General features: G+C 43.7%; 1 protein-coding gene across 1 annotated transcript in view; it reads left to right on the plus strand.

The window, feature by feature from the left end:
* The window catches only part of LOC124775509 (histone-lysine N-methyltransferase SETD1B), a 1,200,073-nt gene that overhangs the window by 577,568 nt on the left and 604,042 nt on the right, over nucleotides 1-18,463 (plus strand). The window contains exons 3-4 of the mRNA XM_047250341.1: nucleotides 7,903-8,008; nucleotides 8,183-8,391. Of these exons, the coding sequence (XP_047106297.1) occupies nucleotides 7,903-8,008; nucleotides 8,183-8,391 (315 nt within the window). The remainder of the gene's footprint in view (nucleotides 1-7,902; nucleotides 8,009-8,182; nucleotides 8,392-18,463) is intronic.

Consider the following 18,463-nt stretch of genomic DNA (forward strand, 5'->3'; position numbering starts at 1 on the left):
AGTTGCTGATCCGCAGTCATGTTTAAGATAAGAATTTATCTCATTAATATAAGCAATAAAGCATGTTTTGTACTTTGAAATCGGTACCATTATCAAATCAACATAATAATTACAAGGCAAGATACTAAATTACCCGTCACAGATTTTAATTAGTTTCATTGACATAGCAAAGGCTAACAATGGCATACAGTACAATGTCTCTTCGTTTTGTGTGTCCCTAACCAAAGAGAAAATTGTTGACCTGTAGAAGTGATCATGCAGTAACGAGCAAAAGACGGTCAGATGGTGGAAGCGATTGGTGTCTCGCTTAAAATCCAGATCTTTCCGAGTCTGTTCTGCTGGGCAGCCTTAGTGTGGTCATCAGCCGTCTATCTACACTCATCTAGGCACTGTTGAGATAGATAAGCATTTCCACCTCTGTTATGCTTTATAGATATAGGAACAACAAGAGGAAACACGTCTGCATTACAACACTAATACAGATAAACTTCAACATTTATACAGCGAGGCCAACATAAAATTGGCCTGGAAAATATTGCTTGCACCTTAACCCTTTCGTAGTTGATGCGGTGCATACGTCCCACTAAAGTAATACGCAGTTTTGAGCTTTTGGACTTCTATATCTCATATTTGTCTGATTCTATCATGTAGCGAGATGCTTTCGGAACTTGCAGAATAATACTACGAACTACGGAATGAATATATATAAGGCTGTGAGCGATCAAATGGGACGGCGTGTGTTTGTACGTGGCACTGTGGGTCTGTTTCACGAGAATGAGATCAAATCAACGTCTTCTCCATTCGAAGAATATCTGATGTGATTAACTGTGTTTTCATATACGTCACAGATATATTTCAGTAATTCTGCTGGTTCGTACATAGTTCTACGTTTGTATGTCCAAGCCATCTTCAGATGTTATGTTGAAAACTTTTGTGCGAATTTCATGTTTTTCACCGTCAGGAGAATAAATGTGTTTTGGTACTGATTTGTTATACTTTTTCCGTCTTTGTCATTTTGTAAAATCATTCTAAAATTAAAAATTCAACACTGAAAACCCTAGATTCACATAAAAAATTGTTCGAGGTAGGTTCATGTAACACATGTGTCCCACTTCACCAATTTTCAAAATCCGTCATCTTGAAATTTTTTCGATAGTGGAATATATTATTTAACACAAAGGAATACAATTTTTGACCTTATTTTTCAAATATATGCAACATAAATTTTAACCATGAAAGGGTTAAGATAGGCAACCCAGCTTACGTCATCTGGAACCGATAATGGTGATTGTGTCACTTTTATTAGGATATGGTCAAAAGTTAAAACATGTGTTCACTATGGTCTCCCAACCTAGCAACATGCTGCACGCGTAACACGGCATGGTCGACAGCTGCTCGCAGCATTTCCGCTGTATTCAGAGGGATATGTCGTCGTAAGCTATCCTTTAAATCAGTATGCCCACAATGAAAAGTCACATGGTTTTAGGTCAGAGAACCTGAAAGGCCACACATCTTAAAATGACATAGAGATGATGCGGTTGTTACCAAAGATTTCTCGAAGCAAATCTTTCACCTGGCAAGTGACATGTGGTGTCACCCTATCTTGCGTGAAAATAGTGGTGTCGACGCAGTTGAGTTTTTTCAGAGCTGGACTAACGTGTGCATAAGGAGGTTCTTATAACGTGCAGATGTCACTGTACACCTAACAGGCTCGCGAGATGTCATCTCCCCGAAGAAAAACGGACCCAGAATGAAGGAGCTTGTGAGACCACACCACATAATGGCATAAGTTCAGTGAACTGGATGATCCTGCACAACATATGACGGAGTAGAACCCCATAAGCGACAGTTCTGTGTATTCAAAGCACCATGCACAGTAAAACGCGACTCGTCCGTCCAAAGAATATCCCCGACCACATATCACTCACAAGGGAACCTCCCCATCGCACCCCTCTCAGATTTAGTTATAAGTTGGCACAGTGGACAGGCCTTGAAAAACTGAACACAGATCAATCGAGAAAACAGGAAGAAGTTGTGTGGAACTGTGGAAAAAATAAGTAAAATATACAAACTGAGTAGTCCATGTGCAAGATAAGCAACATCAAGCATATTGTCAGTTCAGGAACGCCGTGGTCTCGTGGTTAGCGTGAACAACTGCTGAACGAGAGGTTCGTGGTTCAAGTCTTCCCTCGGGTGAAAATTTTACTTTATTTATTTTCGCAAAGTTATGATCTGTCAGTTCGTTCATTGACGTCTGTGTTCACTGTAATAAGTTTAGTGTCTGTGTTTTGCGACCGCACCGCAAAACCGTGCGATTAGTAGACGAAAGTACGTTCCTTTCCAATGGGAACCGAAAACATTTGATCGCAAGGTCATAGGTCAACCGATTCCTCCACAGGAAAACACGTCTGATATATTCTATACGACACTGGTGACGGCATGTGCGTCACATGACAGGAATATGTTGTCGACCCACCTAACTTGTACACTTGGCGAATGGGTAAAAAGATTCTTCTACCTTGCCCGATTTAGGTTTTATGGGGGTGTGATAATAACTCCCAAAAAGTGATGAAAACATAAGAGTTTGTCACATAAACTGCAACAAATGAATGCAACAGTTTCACAGTCACACAGATTTCAAAAATGGCTCTGAGCACTATGGGACTTAACAGCTGTGGTCATCAGTCCCCTAGAACTTAGAACTACTTAAACCTAACTAACCTAAGGACACCACACACATCCATGCCCGAGGCAGGATTCGAACCTGCGACCGTAGCAGTCGCGCGGTTCCGGACTGCGCGCCTAGAACCGCGAGACCACCGCGGCCGGCCACACAGATTTCCCTGTGCTCTGTCAAAACATATGTTTTTAACGTTTTCCAATTTTTTCGGTGTGTAGACCGTCAAATCCTTCATATGTCCAAGCAAATCTGAACATGTCCTGGAATTTTCGAGAGCGAAGTTGATTGTGTGAGTGCCTGAACTTTGATAATTGACACACGTCAATTGCTAGAAAATAAAAAAGTCAAAATATTTACTCGAGGGAAGACTTAAACCAAGGTCCTCTCGTCCCGCAGTTGCGTGCACTAACCACGAGACCACTGCGCTCCGCAGATCACATTGTCCTTGATGTGGCTTATGTTACACATCGACTACTCAATTTGTATATTTTGCTTATTTTTTTCATAGTTCGACAAAACTTCTTCCTGTTTTCTCGATTGATCTGTGTTCAGTTTTTCAAGGCCTATCCACTGTGCCAACTTATAACTAAATCTGAGGGGGGTGCGATGGGGAGGTTCCCTTGTCAGTTCCATGTATGCCAAAAAACGAAGGACAAAGTCACATCGTTCTAACCTATTTTGAGGCTCCACTTGGTGCACATTCTGAATCTCGGAGGGATACCAGTGTTAAATGCGCGGCAATTTTTTTGAACTATTGACCAGGAAAGAGATAACTCCCGTGACACAGCTCGAGCGCAGGCTGAAAAATTTGAGGCATGTGTTGCAAGGTGAGCTATAGCTACAGCAATTTCATCAATAACTGTCATGGGAATAGGGTGCTTCCCTCCCCCCTGCTGCACCACTTAATTCACCTGTTTCTTCAAATCTCTTTGTCATATTCTTCAGCCCGCAGATTAGCATGGGACTTCTTCTCATCCGTTTCTGTCGGCCCTATTCCCGCAAAGAAGTACTGCTTTGCTGCCGTTCTGATAAAAACAACTTTACCAGGAGCGCACTGTCTTTCTTCTCAATAGCCATTGCGTTTCGTACGGAAAATTTCAACCTTCTTAAACCTTTACACCAACAGTCACTTCACAAAAGAAATAAACATGTATCGCCAAGCGACCAACAGCGTACTGAGCATGTCAAAACAGGAAACATTTCTCATTCTGACTGCTTACAGCGTCATATTGTCACCTGGCGGCAGAGAGTGAAACTATTATTTTTTTCAATGTACCCTGAGAGCGCACCGATTAATGACCGTACCTACCGTATATCAGCGTCCTGCGAAGTACACAGCCTGCATTGCAGCACTCGGAACGCCGTCAGTTTAATCAGAATCACCCGGTATATTACGAGAGGGCTGTCGCAGGCGACAGTTTCAGTTGCAGATTGCGTATCTAACAGCTTCCAGGAGCAACAGAAATTAGAATTTCTATATTTTGCACAGTTACCCAAAGAATTTAAAAATTTGAAATGTTGTGATAATCTGCTCACTAAGAAGTATAATCTCATGTTAGAGGTTTAACACAACAAATCGAGCATTAGAGTTAGAAACTGTGTATATGTGTTTGAGGCAGCGTAACTGACGGCATGAAAATTACCCAGGTTATTCTCATGGAGTATTTGAGAATGGGAGAACTTAGCGACCTCCAACAAACTTTACATATACTGTATAAGACTCTGCCTCAGATGTCTGTACAATATTAAGGGATACTTCTGAAACAATAATATACATAGTTTTACACGATTTACATAGTTTAGATAATGAACCAAATGATCCCCACCCAGGATTGAGCAACTGCAACTGCACGGACTTCAGCCTTCATCAGCTCTTCATCACTACATGGCTCAAGGCACAGGCGATCCATTGTCTGTTCTCCTCCGCGTTAAAATTCAGTCAGTCCTTCGGAAAGCCCTGATCTGACAAGATTATCTTTTGATTTACCAACACCTTATCTTAGTTCTTTCAGTGATATGCAGGTGGACCAATCTACAGTACCTCCAGACGGACGTACTCAGCAGGTTTCATCCACGATTGAAGACGTCACATGTGGCTGCCCAAAGTTATTCTCTGGCAGTACGTGGAGACATAATTAGTGCCGACGTTGAACAAAAGAAACTTCCTCTATATTTCAAATTAGGTCTTGGTGGTTGACCGTGGAGAGGGTATAAATGATTTAGTTCAACCTTTTCCATTTCGACGTCTGCAGCCACTTTACGACTGATATCCGGTGGCACAGTGCCTCCCAGGCAATGAAACCTTGTCTGTAGGTGTCGGTATCAGACGTACAGTAATTAGTCGTTCAGTTTCATTCAGAGCGACGTCCACTTGCTTTGCATGGCCAGAGCTGTACCATAATGCCTCACACATACTGTCCTGCAGGGAAACAGAGTGCCCTGGTGGATATTCTGAGGGCCTGACGTTGGGCCCCTAGTTACTGCCACTAAGTTTCTGCGTGACATTATTTTGGGCTGACACTTTTAACTTGGTGTAAAGAAATGTTTCTGGTGTGTTAAAGACTCGTCTGAAGTGGCGCCAAGGTATTTAGTCGTGAAGGGCTATCCTACTCGGCATCCTCCCAATTGACTCAGTTTTCTATTTGCCTATCTGTTTCGGAGATGGAAGGCATAGACCAGATTTTTCTCAGGAATACGTCTGAGACGGATCTTACCATAATACTCAATGAAAGTTCTCAGTGCTGTTGTAAGAACTTGTTCAGCCTCCTCAAACTTCTTTACTTGGGTTACTAAAGCAGGATCGTCTGCGTATATGAAGCTTTTGTGCGTGATAGGCCTCGGCTCACAGGTGTGAAAATTACAGAACTATCAGTTTAATAAGTCACGGCTGCAAAATACTGCAGGCGAATGGAAAAACTGGTAGAAGCGGACTTCGGGGAAGATCAATTTGGATTCAGGAGAAATGTAGCAACACGCGAAGCAATACTGACCCTACAAGTTCTCATAGAAGATAAGTTGAGGAAAGGCAAACCTATGTTTATATCATTTGTATACTTGCAGAAAGCTTTTGACAGTGTTGACTGGAATACCCCCTTTCAAGTTCTAAAGATGGCAAGGGTAAAATACAGGGAACAAAAGGCTATTTACAATTTGTACAGGAACTTGACGACGGTTATAGGAGTCGAGGGGCACGAAAGGGAAGCAGTGGTGGAGAGGGGAGTGAGACAGAGTTGTAGCCTATCCCCGATGTTATTCAATCTGCATAGTGAGCAAGCAGTATAGGGCAAACAAGAAAAATTTGAAGTAGGAGTCAATGTCCACGAAGAAGAAACAAAAACTTGGAGCTTTGCCGATGACGTTGTAATTCTGTCAGAGGCAGCAAATGATTTGCCAGAGCAGTCGAACGGAATGGGCAGTGTCTTGAAAGGAGGATATAAGATGAACATCAACAAAAGCGAAATAAGGATAATAGAATGTAGTTGAATTAAACCAGGCGATTGTGAGGGAATTGGATTAGGAAACGAGACACTTTAAGTAATAGATGAGTTTTGGTATTTGGGCAGTAAAATAATAGATGATGGCCAAAGTAGGAAGGATACAAAATATAGACAGGCAATGGCAAGAAAAGCGTTTCTGAAGAATAGAAATTTGTTAACATCGGGTATGGTTCAAATGGCTCTATGTACTATGGGACTTAACATCAGAAGTCATCAGTCCCCTAGAAGTTAGAACTACTTAAACCTAACTAACCAAAGGACATCACACACGTCCATGCCCGAGGCAAGATTCGACCCTGCGACCGTAGCAGCAGCGCGGTTCCGGACTGAAGCGCCTAGAACCGCTCGGTCACAACGGCGGTGATTTAAGTGTCAGGAAGTCCTTTCTGAAAGTGTGTGGATGGTAGCTATGTGTGGAAGTGATACATGGACGATAAACAGTTTAGACAATAAGAGAATAGAAGCTTTCGAAATGCGATGCTACAGAAGAATGCTGGAGCAAGACAGGTAACTAATGAAGAGGTACTGAACAGAATTGGCGAGAAGAGAACTTTGTGGTATTGTATTGTATTGCATGTTAACCGGGGACCTAGAAACGACGGAGAGGCTCCGTCCCCGCCGCAGCCGCAGTGGTCCACAACCCCACGACGACTACCGCAGTCCTCTTCACCCCTCCGCCGCCCCACACCGAACCCAGGGTTATTGTGCGGTTCGACCCCCGGTGGAACTCCCCCCCCCCCCCCCCCCCAGGGAACGTCTCATACCAGACGAGACGAGTGTAACCCCTATGTTCGCGTGGTAGAGTAATGATGGTGTAAGCGTACGTGGAGAACTTGTTTGCGCAGCAATCGCCGACATAGTGTAACTGAGGTGGAATAAGGGGAACCAGCCTGCATTCGCCGAGGCAGATGGAAAACCACCTAAAAACCGTTCAGAAACTGGCCGGTTCACCAGACCTCGACACAAATCCGCCGGGCGGATTCGTGCCGGGGACCAGGCGCTCCTTTCCACCCGGAAAGAACTTTGTGTACAACTTGACTAAAAGAAGGGATCGGTTGATAGGACACATTCTGAGACATCAAGGGATCACCAATTTAATACTGGAAGGAAGCATGGGGGGAGGGGGAGGGGGGGGGGGGAATCGTTGAGGAAGACCAACAGATCAAACACAGTAAGCAGATTCAGAGCAATGTAGGTTGCAGTAGTTGCTCGGAGATGAAGAGGCTTCCACAGGATAGAGCAGCATGGAGAGCTGCAACAAACCAGTCTTTGGACTGAAGACAACAACAACAATAGCCCTTAGTTGGTCTTTGGTGTATGTATTAAAGTGTACAGGGGCGAGATTTCTTCAACGGCTTCATTTTCCATAAAAAGCAACAAAGAAACTTCGATTGCGTAATAAAGGACCAGTTATCTCCATGAAGTCCTAATCGTGTATCATGTTGTAGGTCTTCCGGAGCGTGAAGAAAAGAAAAAGACTTATGGCATCAGGCATGTCGTTTTAGTTTATTGCTAAGTATATTAGCAACACGTTTAGCAAACAGCAATCTATATATACCACTGAATACATCCGCAAAGAATCGGGAATGGGGGTTCATAGTCCCTTGGATGCAGCTGCATAAACAACGTCTGCATAGAGTGGACGGCGCGCACGCAAACTGCTCGCCCTCGCGTGGCCTACTAGACGCACTCCATTTACGTGTCCCGTTTGGTGTGTTCCCGCAGGGGCGGGGACGAGGTGCAGCGATCGCTGGAGCTGCTGGACCGCGTGCTGTCAGAGTTCGACGACCTGGAGAACGGCAACGCGACGGCGGCGGCGGCGGCTGGGGCGGTGGCGGCCGGTCCGCCCAGCAAGGCCGCGGCAGCGGCGGCTTCCAGCGTCGGAGGTTCCCCGCAGCCTCCCGAGGGCCTGCCCGGGGGCGGCGCCGCCGATGACGGGGGCGGCGCGGCCGACGCGGACGGCGACGCCGAAGGCGACGGGGGCGGCGCGGCGCGCGTGCCCGAGAGCCCGCTCGGCCACCAGTCGGAGGACGACGGCTACATGAGCATGAACGGCCGCCGGCCCGCCAAGCTCGCGCTCGATCTGCCACTCGCCCCCGCCTCCGCCGCCGCCCCCGCACAGCCGGCCGCCCCCGGCGGTGTGGCGGCCTCGGCGCCACACCCACCGCCACCTCCCGAGGAGGCTGAGCGCATCATTTCTACGCTGCTACCCAGGTAAGTGACCCCTATTCTTGCTTCATCTCGTTCGGTGGGCTTTTGTCTTCTGTGGTGCATACCTGACTGCTATCGTCTACGTCAGCGTTCGTACCAGAAGCACCGGATTACAATTTTTTTAAAGTTGGAATTACAAGTTGTTGGAATAGAACAGATAAATACATATTAGGTGCTTATAACACTTATGCCAAATAACAGCAAAAAGTAAGTGAAAGTATAAAAACGGGAGAGATTGGATATGCTAGTTTAGTCCAAAAGTGAACAGCGAGGGAAGTATAGGTAGTGGCGTATCTGGGGTAAAGAGCGCTCAAGGAAAGCCTAAACTTTAAACCTACTGCTCCCCTCCCCGACATTACACACACCGATACTCTCTCCAATCCAAATGTTCAAATGTGTTTGAAATCTTATGGGACTTAACTGCTAAGGTCATCAGTCCCTAAGCTTACACACTACTTAATCTAAATTATCCTAAGGACAAACACACACCACCCATGTCCGACGGAGGACTCGAACCTCCGCCGGGACCAGCCGCACAGCCCGTGACTGCAGCGCCCAAGACCGCTCGGCTAAATCCGCGCGGCTCTCTCCAATCCCCTCCTGCTGACATCTAAGGTTGGACAGAAACAAATTGATAAGCTCGTAAGAGTGTTGCAGATTAGGTTGTGCCGACAAATAACTCTTAAGAAAAAAATTCAGTATGTTGCACCGTTTGCCAGTTAATTACCATTGAAGTTAGTCGGTCACGTAGCTGCACTTGCAAATTCAAGCGACCCGCCCTTCGTTAGGATTCCGAAAACCGAACAGGAGAGCGATGCAAAAATTGGGACGGTAGTAAGGATCGAACCTGAGCCAAAAGCTCATCAGTCTCGTGCACCATCACCTACGCTGTGAGAACAATTGGCACTAATACTGGTGCGGCACTTGAATTTGCGTGCGCAACGGCCAGATTCGCTAACTTCGATGCTAATTAACTTATAAACGGTGCAAAGTATCGATTTTTTTCGTTGCAATTATTTCTTGGCACAACCTACCCTGCAACACCTCTACAAGCTTTTCAAACTGTTTTTGACCAGAAGGTATTTGTTGTTCAATGCTCAACGCTACTTTGCCTGTTTTTTCCTTTCTTAAGATCTACATCGATTTACTGTTAAATAAAAGGTACACATTTCAATAATTATATTTTGTGTGCGACAGTTCGAAACATGGAACAACATACCGCAAATGATCACATTGCTTGCAACAAAAACAATGTTACTTTTTCATTGTTTCATAGTCGATGAAATCAAGCAAAGCCGTAACAAATAAAACGAAAAGTGGCTCCATCTGATCTGGAATCCATGAACCAAAAGCATGTGTCTTACGGAATTTCCCGCGCGGGGTAGCTGAGCGATCTTGAGACGACTTGTTATGGTCAGCGTGTTCGGAGGTTCGAGTCCTCCCTCGGGCCTGGGTGTGTGTGTTGTCGTTAGTGTAAGTTAGTTTAAGTTAGATTACGTAGTGTGTAAGCCTAGGGACCGATGACCTCACCTATCTGGTCCCATAAGACCTTACCACAAATTTCCAAAATTTCTTACGGAATTGCTGCTCAACATAGTCCAAACCGACGAATTTCCCTAATTTTCTTCTTCTTCTTCTTCTTCCTCTTCCATCTCCTATTCGCTATTTCTCTTCTTTTCTTTTGCTTCCGGCGATTCTTCACCCCACTGGCCATACCACAGCTACGCTGCTGAGTGTGTGTAAGATGCGTATCTATTGAAAAATAAAGCAGAGGTCGTCAAGAAAAGAGACAGTTGATTGCTGCAAGTCCACCTTCTGCCTAGCAATGACAACGAGATATACAGCATTATAGTTTTAACGCTGGCACCTAGAACGAGTTTTTAGTCTTATTTTATATTAATTGTGCTGTAATTTAATTGCAGCTTGCGTTGTTCTACGCACTTAAGGGAACGCCTAATAGCAACAATTCAGCGATTTGGTGCATAGTAGCTCAGGGACGCTTCCGTGTGTCTAGAACGGGTCCTCACCCTACGAGGCCTGATAAATGTCAGTACGTATGTATGAAAGTAATTTAGATCAATACACTTTTTTCAGTAGACCTCTTGGGTGATGGTCCGCAAGAATGTAGAACGTGTCATAAAGCAATAATGTGTGCAACATTTACGAAGAAAAGAGCTATGCTAATGTTTGTTCTACAGATACTAAGCGAAATGGCCCAAGCGGATGTGGAATAATTTAAAAAAATGTGGAAGATATTTCATTAGAGAAGTAATAAGTGGGGCCCGGATTTTACTTAAAGAAACGAGCCAACAGCTACTGAATCAACAATGTGTTTTATTGCATACGTGACCGGTTTCAGAACAGTTAAAATTCCATCATTTGTTGTAAAAAATTATATCAGTTAATTATCTGAAGTCATCCTCACCCAGTTGTTGTCATGGAACAAAAGTTCCGTGTGAGAAGAGTACAAAGAGGACATACAGTTCCATAAAATCCGTTCCCCTGTGCCATCCGACCGGAAACACTAACAGGAAAATGATATAATAGTTTTGATTATTACGTAGTTCTCCTGTCAGTGTGCCCGGTCAGGTGGCATAGGAGAAAAATTTTTATGGAATTTTATGTCACCTTTTTATTGTTCTGAAGCAGAATTTTTGTTTCATGGCAGCAGTGGGGCGAGGAAGCCCTCAGATGGTTAAGTAATATTGTTTCTTACATCGGAGTAAACAACTTAAACTATTTCGTAAATAGTCACGTATGCAATAAAAGGTTGTTGATTCGGTAACTGTTGGCCGTTTTCTTCATTTTACAAAATGGACATGTACAGTTGCAACTGCCCCACAAGAAAAGCTCTTTGCCGTTTATTCGTGACAATGTCACGTGAAACACTGTCATGTGCGCACATATTCTTGTGTCCTTAAAGATACGACAAATATATACATTTTTGACAGAAGTTGGCCGAAATATGACCTATTATGATAAAATTTGGCCGAAATATGAGCTAGTACAAAAAAAGGTGTAATTATGACTTAAGATTCACAATAAAAATACTTTTCTCTCCCCTACAATATCTGGATTCGTGCATGAACTAAATTTATCCTAAGTCCAGTCAGGAAAATACGACTTGCCATTAAAATTCGGGCCCTAGCAATGACAAACATGGCACGAAATTTAAATGTATGTACGCTTTGGTGATTAGGGTAATTCTTAGGCTTTGTAGCCGGTATTATTGCTGTTGTTGTTGTTTTTGTTGTTGTTATCACACAGATGGAAAAAATTAGTACACCCTTTTAGAGGTTTCCAATTCACTCAGGATTTACTGTTGCAACAGTGGAAAAATGGTTCAAATGGCTCTGAGCACTATGGGACTCAACTGCTGAGGTCATTAGTCCCCTAGAACTTAGAACTAGTTAAACCTAACTAACCTAAGGACATCACAAACATCCATGCCCGAGGCAGGATTCGAACCTGCGACCGTAGCGGTCTTGCTGTTCCAGACTGCAGCGCCTTTAACCGCACGGCCACTTCGGCCGGCTGCAACAGTGGATATGGAGAACATGAAATGATAACAAATGGTTCAAATGGCTCTGAGCACTATGGGACTTAACATCTGAGGTCATCAGTCCCCTAGACTTAGAACTACTTAGACCTAACTAACCTAAGGACATTACACACATCGATGCCCGAGGCAGGATTCGAATCTGCGACCGTAGCAGCAGCGCGGTTCCAGACTGAAGCGCCTAGAATCGCTCGGCCACAACGGACGGCTGAAATGATAACATTTACAGATCAATATCAGAAGCGATTGTGAGGTACCAGGTATCGACCCGTGCTGAAACACTCCTTTTAATTCTGGTGTTGCCTCCACTGGCGCCAATGGACGCGCTGACACTGGCATCCAGTCGATCGTACAGAAGGCGAATACTATCCTGCGATACGTTAGGCCACGCCTGCTCGATCTGTTCACGTAGTTCTTTGAGTTGTTGGTTGACGAGTCGTTGGTTGGTTAGTTGTTTTGGGGAAGGAGACCAGACAGCGAGATCATCGGTCTCATCGGGTTAGACAAGGACGGGGAAGGAAGTCGGCCGTGCCCTTTGAAAGGAACCATCCCGGCATTTGCCTGAAGCGATTTAGGGAAATCACGGAAAACCTAAATCAGGATGGCCGGACGCGGGATTGAACCGTCGTCCTCCCGAATGCGAGTCCAATGTCTAACCACTACGCCACCTCGCTCGGTTGTTGACGAGTCGTCCCATCTTATACCACGTGTGCTAGATTGGAGACAAGTTGCTTCACATCTTGCAGAGATCATTGACTTTCACGAACAGTGTGTGTAGCATTATCCTGTTGGAGCAACACATCACCTCCCCGTTGCAAGAACAACAAAAGAACGAGTCTAAGAACATTCTGCAACGTAGCGTGCGATGGTTAGCGTCCCCTTCAGAAACACCAAACTTGAACGAGAGTGAGCGGGGCTTGTGGTGGTGCCAGCATGTCTTGAACGAATGCACTACGAGACAGCGCTCACCAGGTCTATGTCGTACGCGCAAACGACCATCTTTAGCGGGCAGGCTGAATCTGCTCTCGTCCCACGACGTGTCATACTATCTTAGAAGTGATCCTCTGACGGCACAGTCGAGCCGTACACGTCGATGCTGTGGCGTGAGTGGAAGACGAGCTTAGAGATGTGCGAACCTGTAGTCCCACTCGTAATAACCGGTTCGCAACATTTCGTAATGACACGTCTGGGCTCAGAAGCCCTCTTATCTGTGCTGTGGTAGCTGCACGATTTCCCACTTCTGCCCTTACAATAGGACGATCCTGCAGGTCGTCTGTGCTGCGTGGATGTAGAGAACCTCATCTACAGGTCTGACAGTGACCAAGTGACCACTGATACCTAAATAGTTGTACAACTGATGCAGCACGTCCAACTTGTACGGCAGATCTCAAAAGGACCACCCCACCATTCGGAGGGCCAAAATTTGACCCCTTTCAAACTCGCTCAGTTGGCTGTAAGAAGCACGCGGGCGTCTCCGTGGCATAGTCGCTGTTTGTTTCACACGTTTGCACCAAACTGCGCCTTCTGATTGTGAGTATACCCTATTAAAGGGCAGACACATAGCCGGCCGCTGTCGCCGTGCGGTTTTAGAAGCTTCGGTCCGGAACTGCGCTGCTGCTATGGTCGCAGGTTCGAATCCCGCTTCGGGCATGGATGTGTGTTCTAAGGGTCCGATGACCTCAGATGTTAAGTCCCATAGCGCTTAGAACCATTTTTTTTGCAGACACATTGAGAGGCACCCACTTGCCTTTCTCATACTGTGGCATCATGCAGTCAGGCCTGCAAGATGTGTGGTTTGCCAAGCGAGTGGAATCTTCCTTAATTTATCGAGCAACATGAATTCTCGTATCTTACTATTTAGTTACAAATTATCCTCCTGTATGAATAATACGCAACGGAAACACGCATCTGACTATCAGTGATTTATAGAACTCTGACTGTACACTACGCACTGGCAATACCACATTTACCTTTTGTCTTAGATTTAACGGCTTTTATATAAATTCGGGACATTACGATAACATACAATTTAATGAAAAAGGCCACCAATCTCTTTCTTTTCACTATTTGATTTATTCCTAAACACACAAATTCTACAACCTACAACAAAATCACATGAGAAATTCCGCCCAGTGGGCATGGCTTTACGTTAGTGAATCTCAATACTATGGTCTCGTAATCTATTTACCGCAACAGTGCACTCCCTGGATCGGATGGTGGATCTTTTATTATACCTCACACTTCGCCTCTCACAATAATCCTCACGAAACTTTCCTCCAGATCGAGCGATACAGAAGGAACAGGCATACCCACAAATCTTTCGAAACTACCTTGCTACTCCCATGCAAAACACACATACCCAAATTACAAGACATACACAACACAACAATATGAAATATTACACAAAGAACGGTTACAACTTCATCACTTTCCGCTTTCCCACTTCAATCAATATTTATCCCAGTTTCACACGACACTGCCCCACTTTGTAATTTCTACTTTCCTAATGTGAACTCTGGAGATAAACGCACGTCTTCCTGTGCAATGCAAGCCATGTGGCGTTGCTGGAAAAACGGCCGACTCACCTTGATTCTCTCTCAGAGTTTAAATTCAGCGTCACACGGAATGATATTTCTTAAATACTTCAACTTATGATACACACACTATTTCTTAAATATTTCAGCTTATTGTACACACGCTATTAATTCTTAAATATTTCAGCTTATTGTACACACGCTATTAATTCTTAAATATTTCAGCTTAAGCTCACGGAAGTATCTCAACTTATATCTACACGTGGGCTCTTTGTGACCGTTGGTTTACTACAATCCCCTTAAAATTACCTGCCTCACTTTGTAATTTTCCCCCCAAAAGGTCCTGTGAAAGAGAAATTATTAATTCTAACTACTCTTAAATATTCCACATCCATACCATGCCTCCACTCTTTCATTCCGGAGCACAACAAAAAAACAGGTCTTTACAGCAGAAGGTTCAGCGGCAGAGTGCTGAAACATGGCCGTATTCTGGTTCTCTCGCACCTCTCTCGAAGTGGGAGAAGCACCTTGCTACCTTATTGGTCAGCCACATTTCAGACGCTCAAAGCTCTGGTAACTTCCATCTCTTTGGTCTCACCAAAGGTAGCCAAAGGATCGACTCAAAGATGATCATATATTCCGATTCACTATCTGTGGTTAGCAGACGACCATACATTCATTCCTTTCACAGATCTCACCAAACTGGATGTAGGGATTTATTTTGAGGGAGTGCACATGTGATCAATTAAATAAATAAATTGTCATTCTTTCCCACACTGGTATCCGGCTTCGCTGTATTAATTGAAATTGAGTTACTTTTACACAAAAAATGTGTTGTTCTGACAAGAATTTCGTACCTATTTTCAGTGTTGGGCGGTACTGTACCCTTTCACCACCGGCTACCCATGCAGAAAAAAATGGCACGGTACTATCCTTGCAATGCGAGGGTAGTTCCGAACATTTTTTTTTTAAGAAAACTGTATTAGAACAAACGTAGCAAATCATCAAAGTAACCAGGAGGAGACCTTAGCCCCTGGTGACCTCAAATTGACGACCAAATGTTCTTACTTTACCAAATTGGCAGTTGTTGCATTATTGTACTCTCCACAATCCGGAGTAACGTACACATACTAATTTACAACAATCTACATGACAAATAAAACATCACATCATAGAAATGAAAAAATAATCTTGAGATAAAATTTTGCTTTAGTTACTGGGATCTTCGTTATTTTTATGAGTAATCCAAATTTCAGTAATTCTAAAACAAATAAAAAATACTTTCTCTGTTGTCACACATATAGACGACAAGAACTTGCATTTCGACTAGCCTTCGTTACACTTTAATGTGAAATGTCACCACTGCGATAATAAAAATAAGTGGCTTCAGTCAAAACACCAACAAGATTATTACTATGGACGACATCAAAATACATCAGTTACTTCCGATATTTGTTGTGCAATGCAAACTCTTGTCCCCTGTGACAACCTTACTGATCAATGCTACATGAACCGCTACGTTAGTATTACGCCACTGGCTTATAATTAGAGCATCATTGTACCAAATATTCTGATAAACATGCTACGTGAACTTGATAACCCAGAACAGACAAAAAAACAAACACTAACTATTCTAAAGACAAATGTTGATGAAATACAATTACACTTGCTGTCCCTTCAGGAATGAAACACATAAAAAAAAACATTTACACAATTACAAATACATTATTCCCTATCTTGCGAGTCACACGGAAACCTTTCATTCTGTGATTTTCTTGGGGTCAAAAAGTTGCTGATAGTTTTCCTAGAAACACTGTCTCGGTGTCAAAGCTCTCCCATGGTTACCCGGACGAAAGTCTTTAAGTCACTCAAATCGGCATTTTGAACACGCACCGAACAGTAAACTGTATCTCACATTAAGCACAAATGTCATAGTCACTGTCAGAGTACCATCCACACGAATCTGTTCGTCCAAAAAAATGGCCCTACAACTACTATTACCCACGGTTCTGTCCTTTCAGTTCATGGTGTAATTAAAAGTCGTAAGTTTCAACAAACAGCACTTATTCCCGCACCAGTTCAAGAAATGTCTCCTACTACAGACGCAAATGTCAATGTCCCACTCTAGTTTCTTGCCTTCATACAATAATTGTTCACCAAACGACAACTGTCCTCTAAGTATACCAAGTGTCCCACGTGCAATTCACAAAGCACACTTAACAAGTCACTGCCAAAAGTTTATGGATCCCACCATTCAGTGGTCAAGACAAAACAAAACGATCGTCCTGTCTGCTAAAGACAAAATCTTTTCCACCACTCACAACGTGGAAACACCAGTCCTTCACTTTCCACATTATGGAAAGTCGCAGTCATCTTGTTTCACGGCTCCACAGTCCAGTACTAGTTATTAGCTGCTGGTAAAAAAAAATGCTCGCCGGGCTCTGCCGCGCCTCGTCCATTCTGCAGTAGCGCCGCTGCGCGCGCCGTTGAGCAGAAGAAACCACCCGCTGTTGCCTCCGCGGGATACCTTCCCCAGTCGTAAGGGTGGCGGAACTCATGAATGGCCAGTGGTACCTGCGTGTCGCCCCAGGCCGTTGACCTGCTGTAGCGGGCGCGTGGAGTGTACCCCGTCCGACAGTGGAGTGGGGAGTGCCGCGGCTCTGTCGCCTGTCGCCATGGCATCGTCAGCTCGGCCCGCTAGCGGTATGGGCGTTACGACACCCAATCAGTTAGCCTTCCGTGCATCTCGCAACATTACAGACAAAAGGAAATTCTTACATTAAAATTATACACCCTAGTTTTCTACACATACAACATCAACATTTATCTCTTTTCTATAGACAGCCCACACTCGTTCTATTCATTGTACCTGTCGTCCCTCATACAAAACATGAAAGTGTAAAAAAAACAAAAGGAATAATAAACAATCTATACAGCTCATAATTACAATATCAAATAGTAGGCTACTCTAACATCCTATCACAGTGAAAATATTAGAAACTTTATCCTAAAACTACAATATACAATGAACTTTTGTGCTTGTGACACACTGAAATTAATACCCCTTGAAAGTGTTCTAACAAAAAAATAAGAAATAATCTACACAGCTCACAATCACCTTCCACTGGTTATTAAATATTAAACTACTTTAACATCCTAACACAACAAACATTTTAGAAACTGTTGACTCTAAATCTACAACATACAATGCACCTTTGTGCTTGTGACAGATTGAAATTAGTATCTCTTTATACATTTTACATTTTATTATATATAACAACATTTCTAGGACATGTATGAACCATCCACATGATGTCTAATCCTGACCTGCCATCGAGGTTCATCCAAATCAAACAATACACAATAATGTTTTAGTTACAGATCGGTAGGATCCCCTTTACAGGAGTGGGCGCATTGATCACACTACTCTACGACTCTCACTCACCAGACATCACATTTTCCTTCTCATTCAATCCATTAATACACTAACAGAATAGGTCTAGAAGTCGGCTAACCTTAACACCACCACACTCACGACAACATACCATACCTTAGCTCCCTTATACTCAACCACATAACACATGAAGCTGTTTCAGAGATAGCATTCCAGTCTCCGAATTCGTCCTTTCACTCTGGCACCTCTCTCCATCGGCTTACCTCCGCATTCGCTTTTACCCATTAATCATTCTGCTAAACACCAACTTAGAATTGCGACATTTCATCTAAGAACAAAAAATACACAAATTAATCAACCTGCAAAATAACTGTACACATTCTTGGTACCGTTTTGATTGGTTATACTGGTACCAGGCTTCAACAACAACAACAATAAATATTATTTTTGCCAAATCGCAAATGTTATGCTAAGAATTAGATCTTACACTTATATTACATCTTACGTCAGTGTTCCACAACGTTCACCATCTGGATCTCATACTCCCTTTATGTCCTTTCACATTGTGCAGTTGTCCTCATCTCTTCA

The sequence above is a fragment of the Schistocerca piceifrons genome, chromosome 2, assembly GCF_021461385.2.
Source record: "Schistocerca piceifrons isolate TAMUIC-IGC-003096 chromosome 2, iqSchPice1.1, whole genome shotgun sequence".
Taxonomy (NCBI): domain Eukaryota; kingdom Metazoa; phylum Arthropoda; class Insecta; order Orthoptera; family Acrididae; genus Schistocerca; species Schistocerca piceifrons.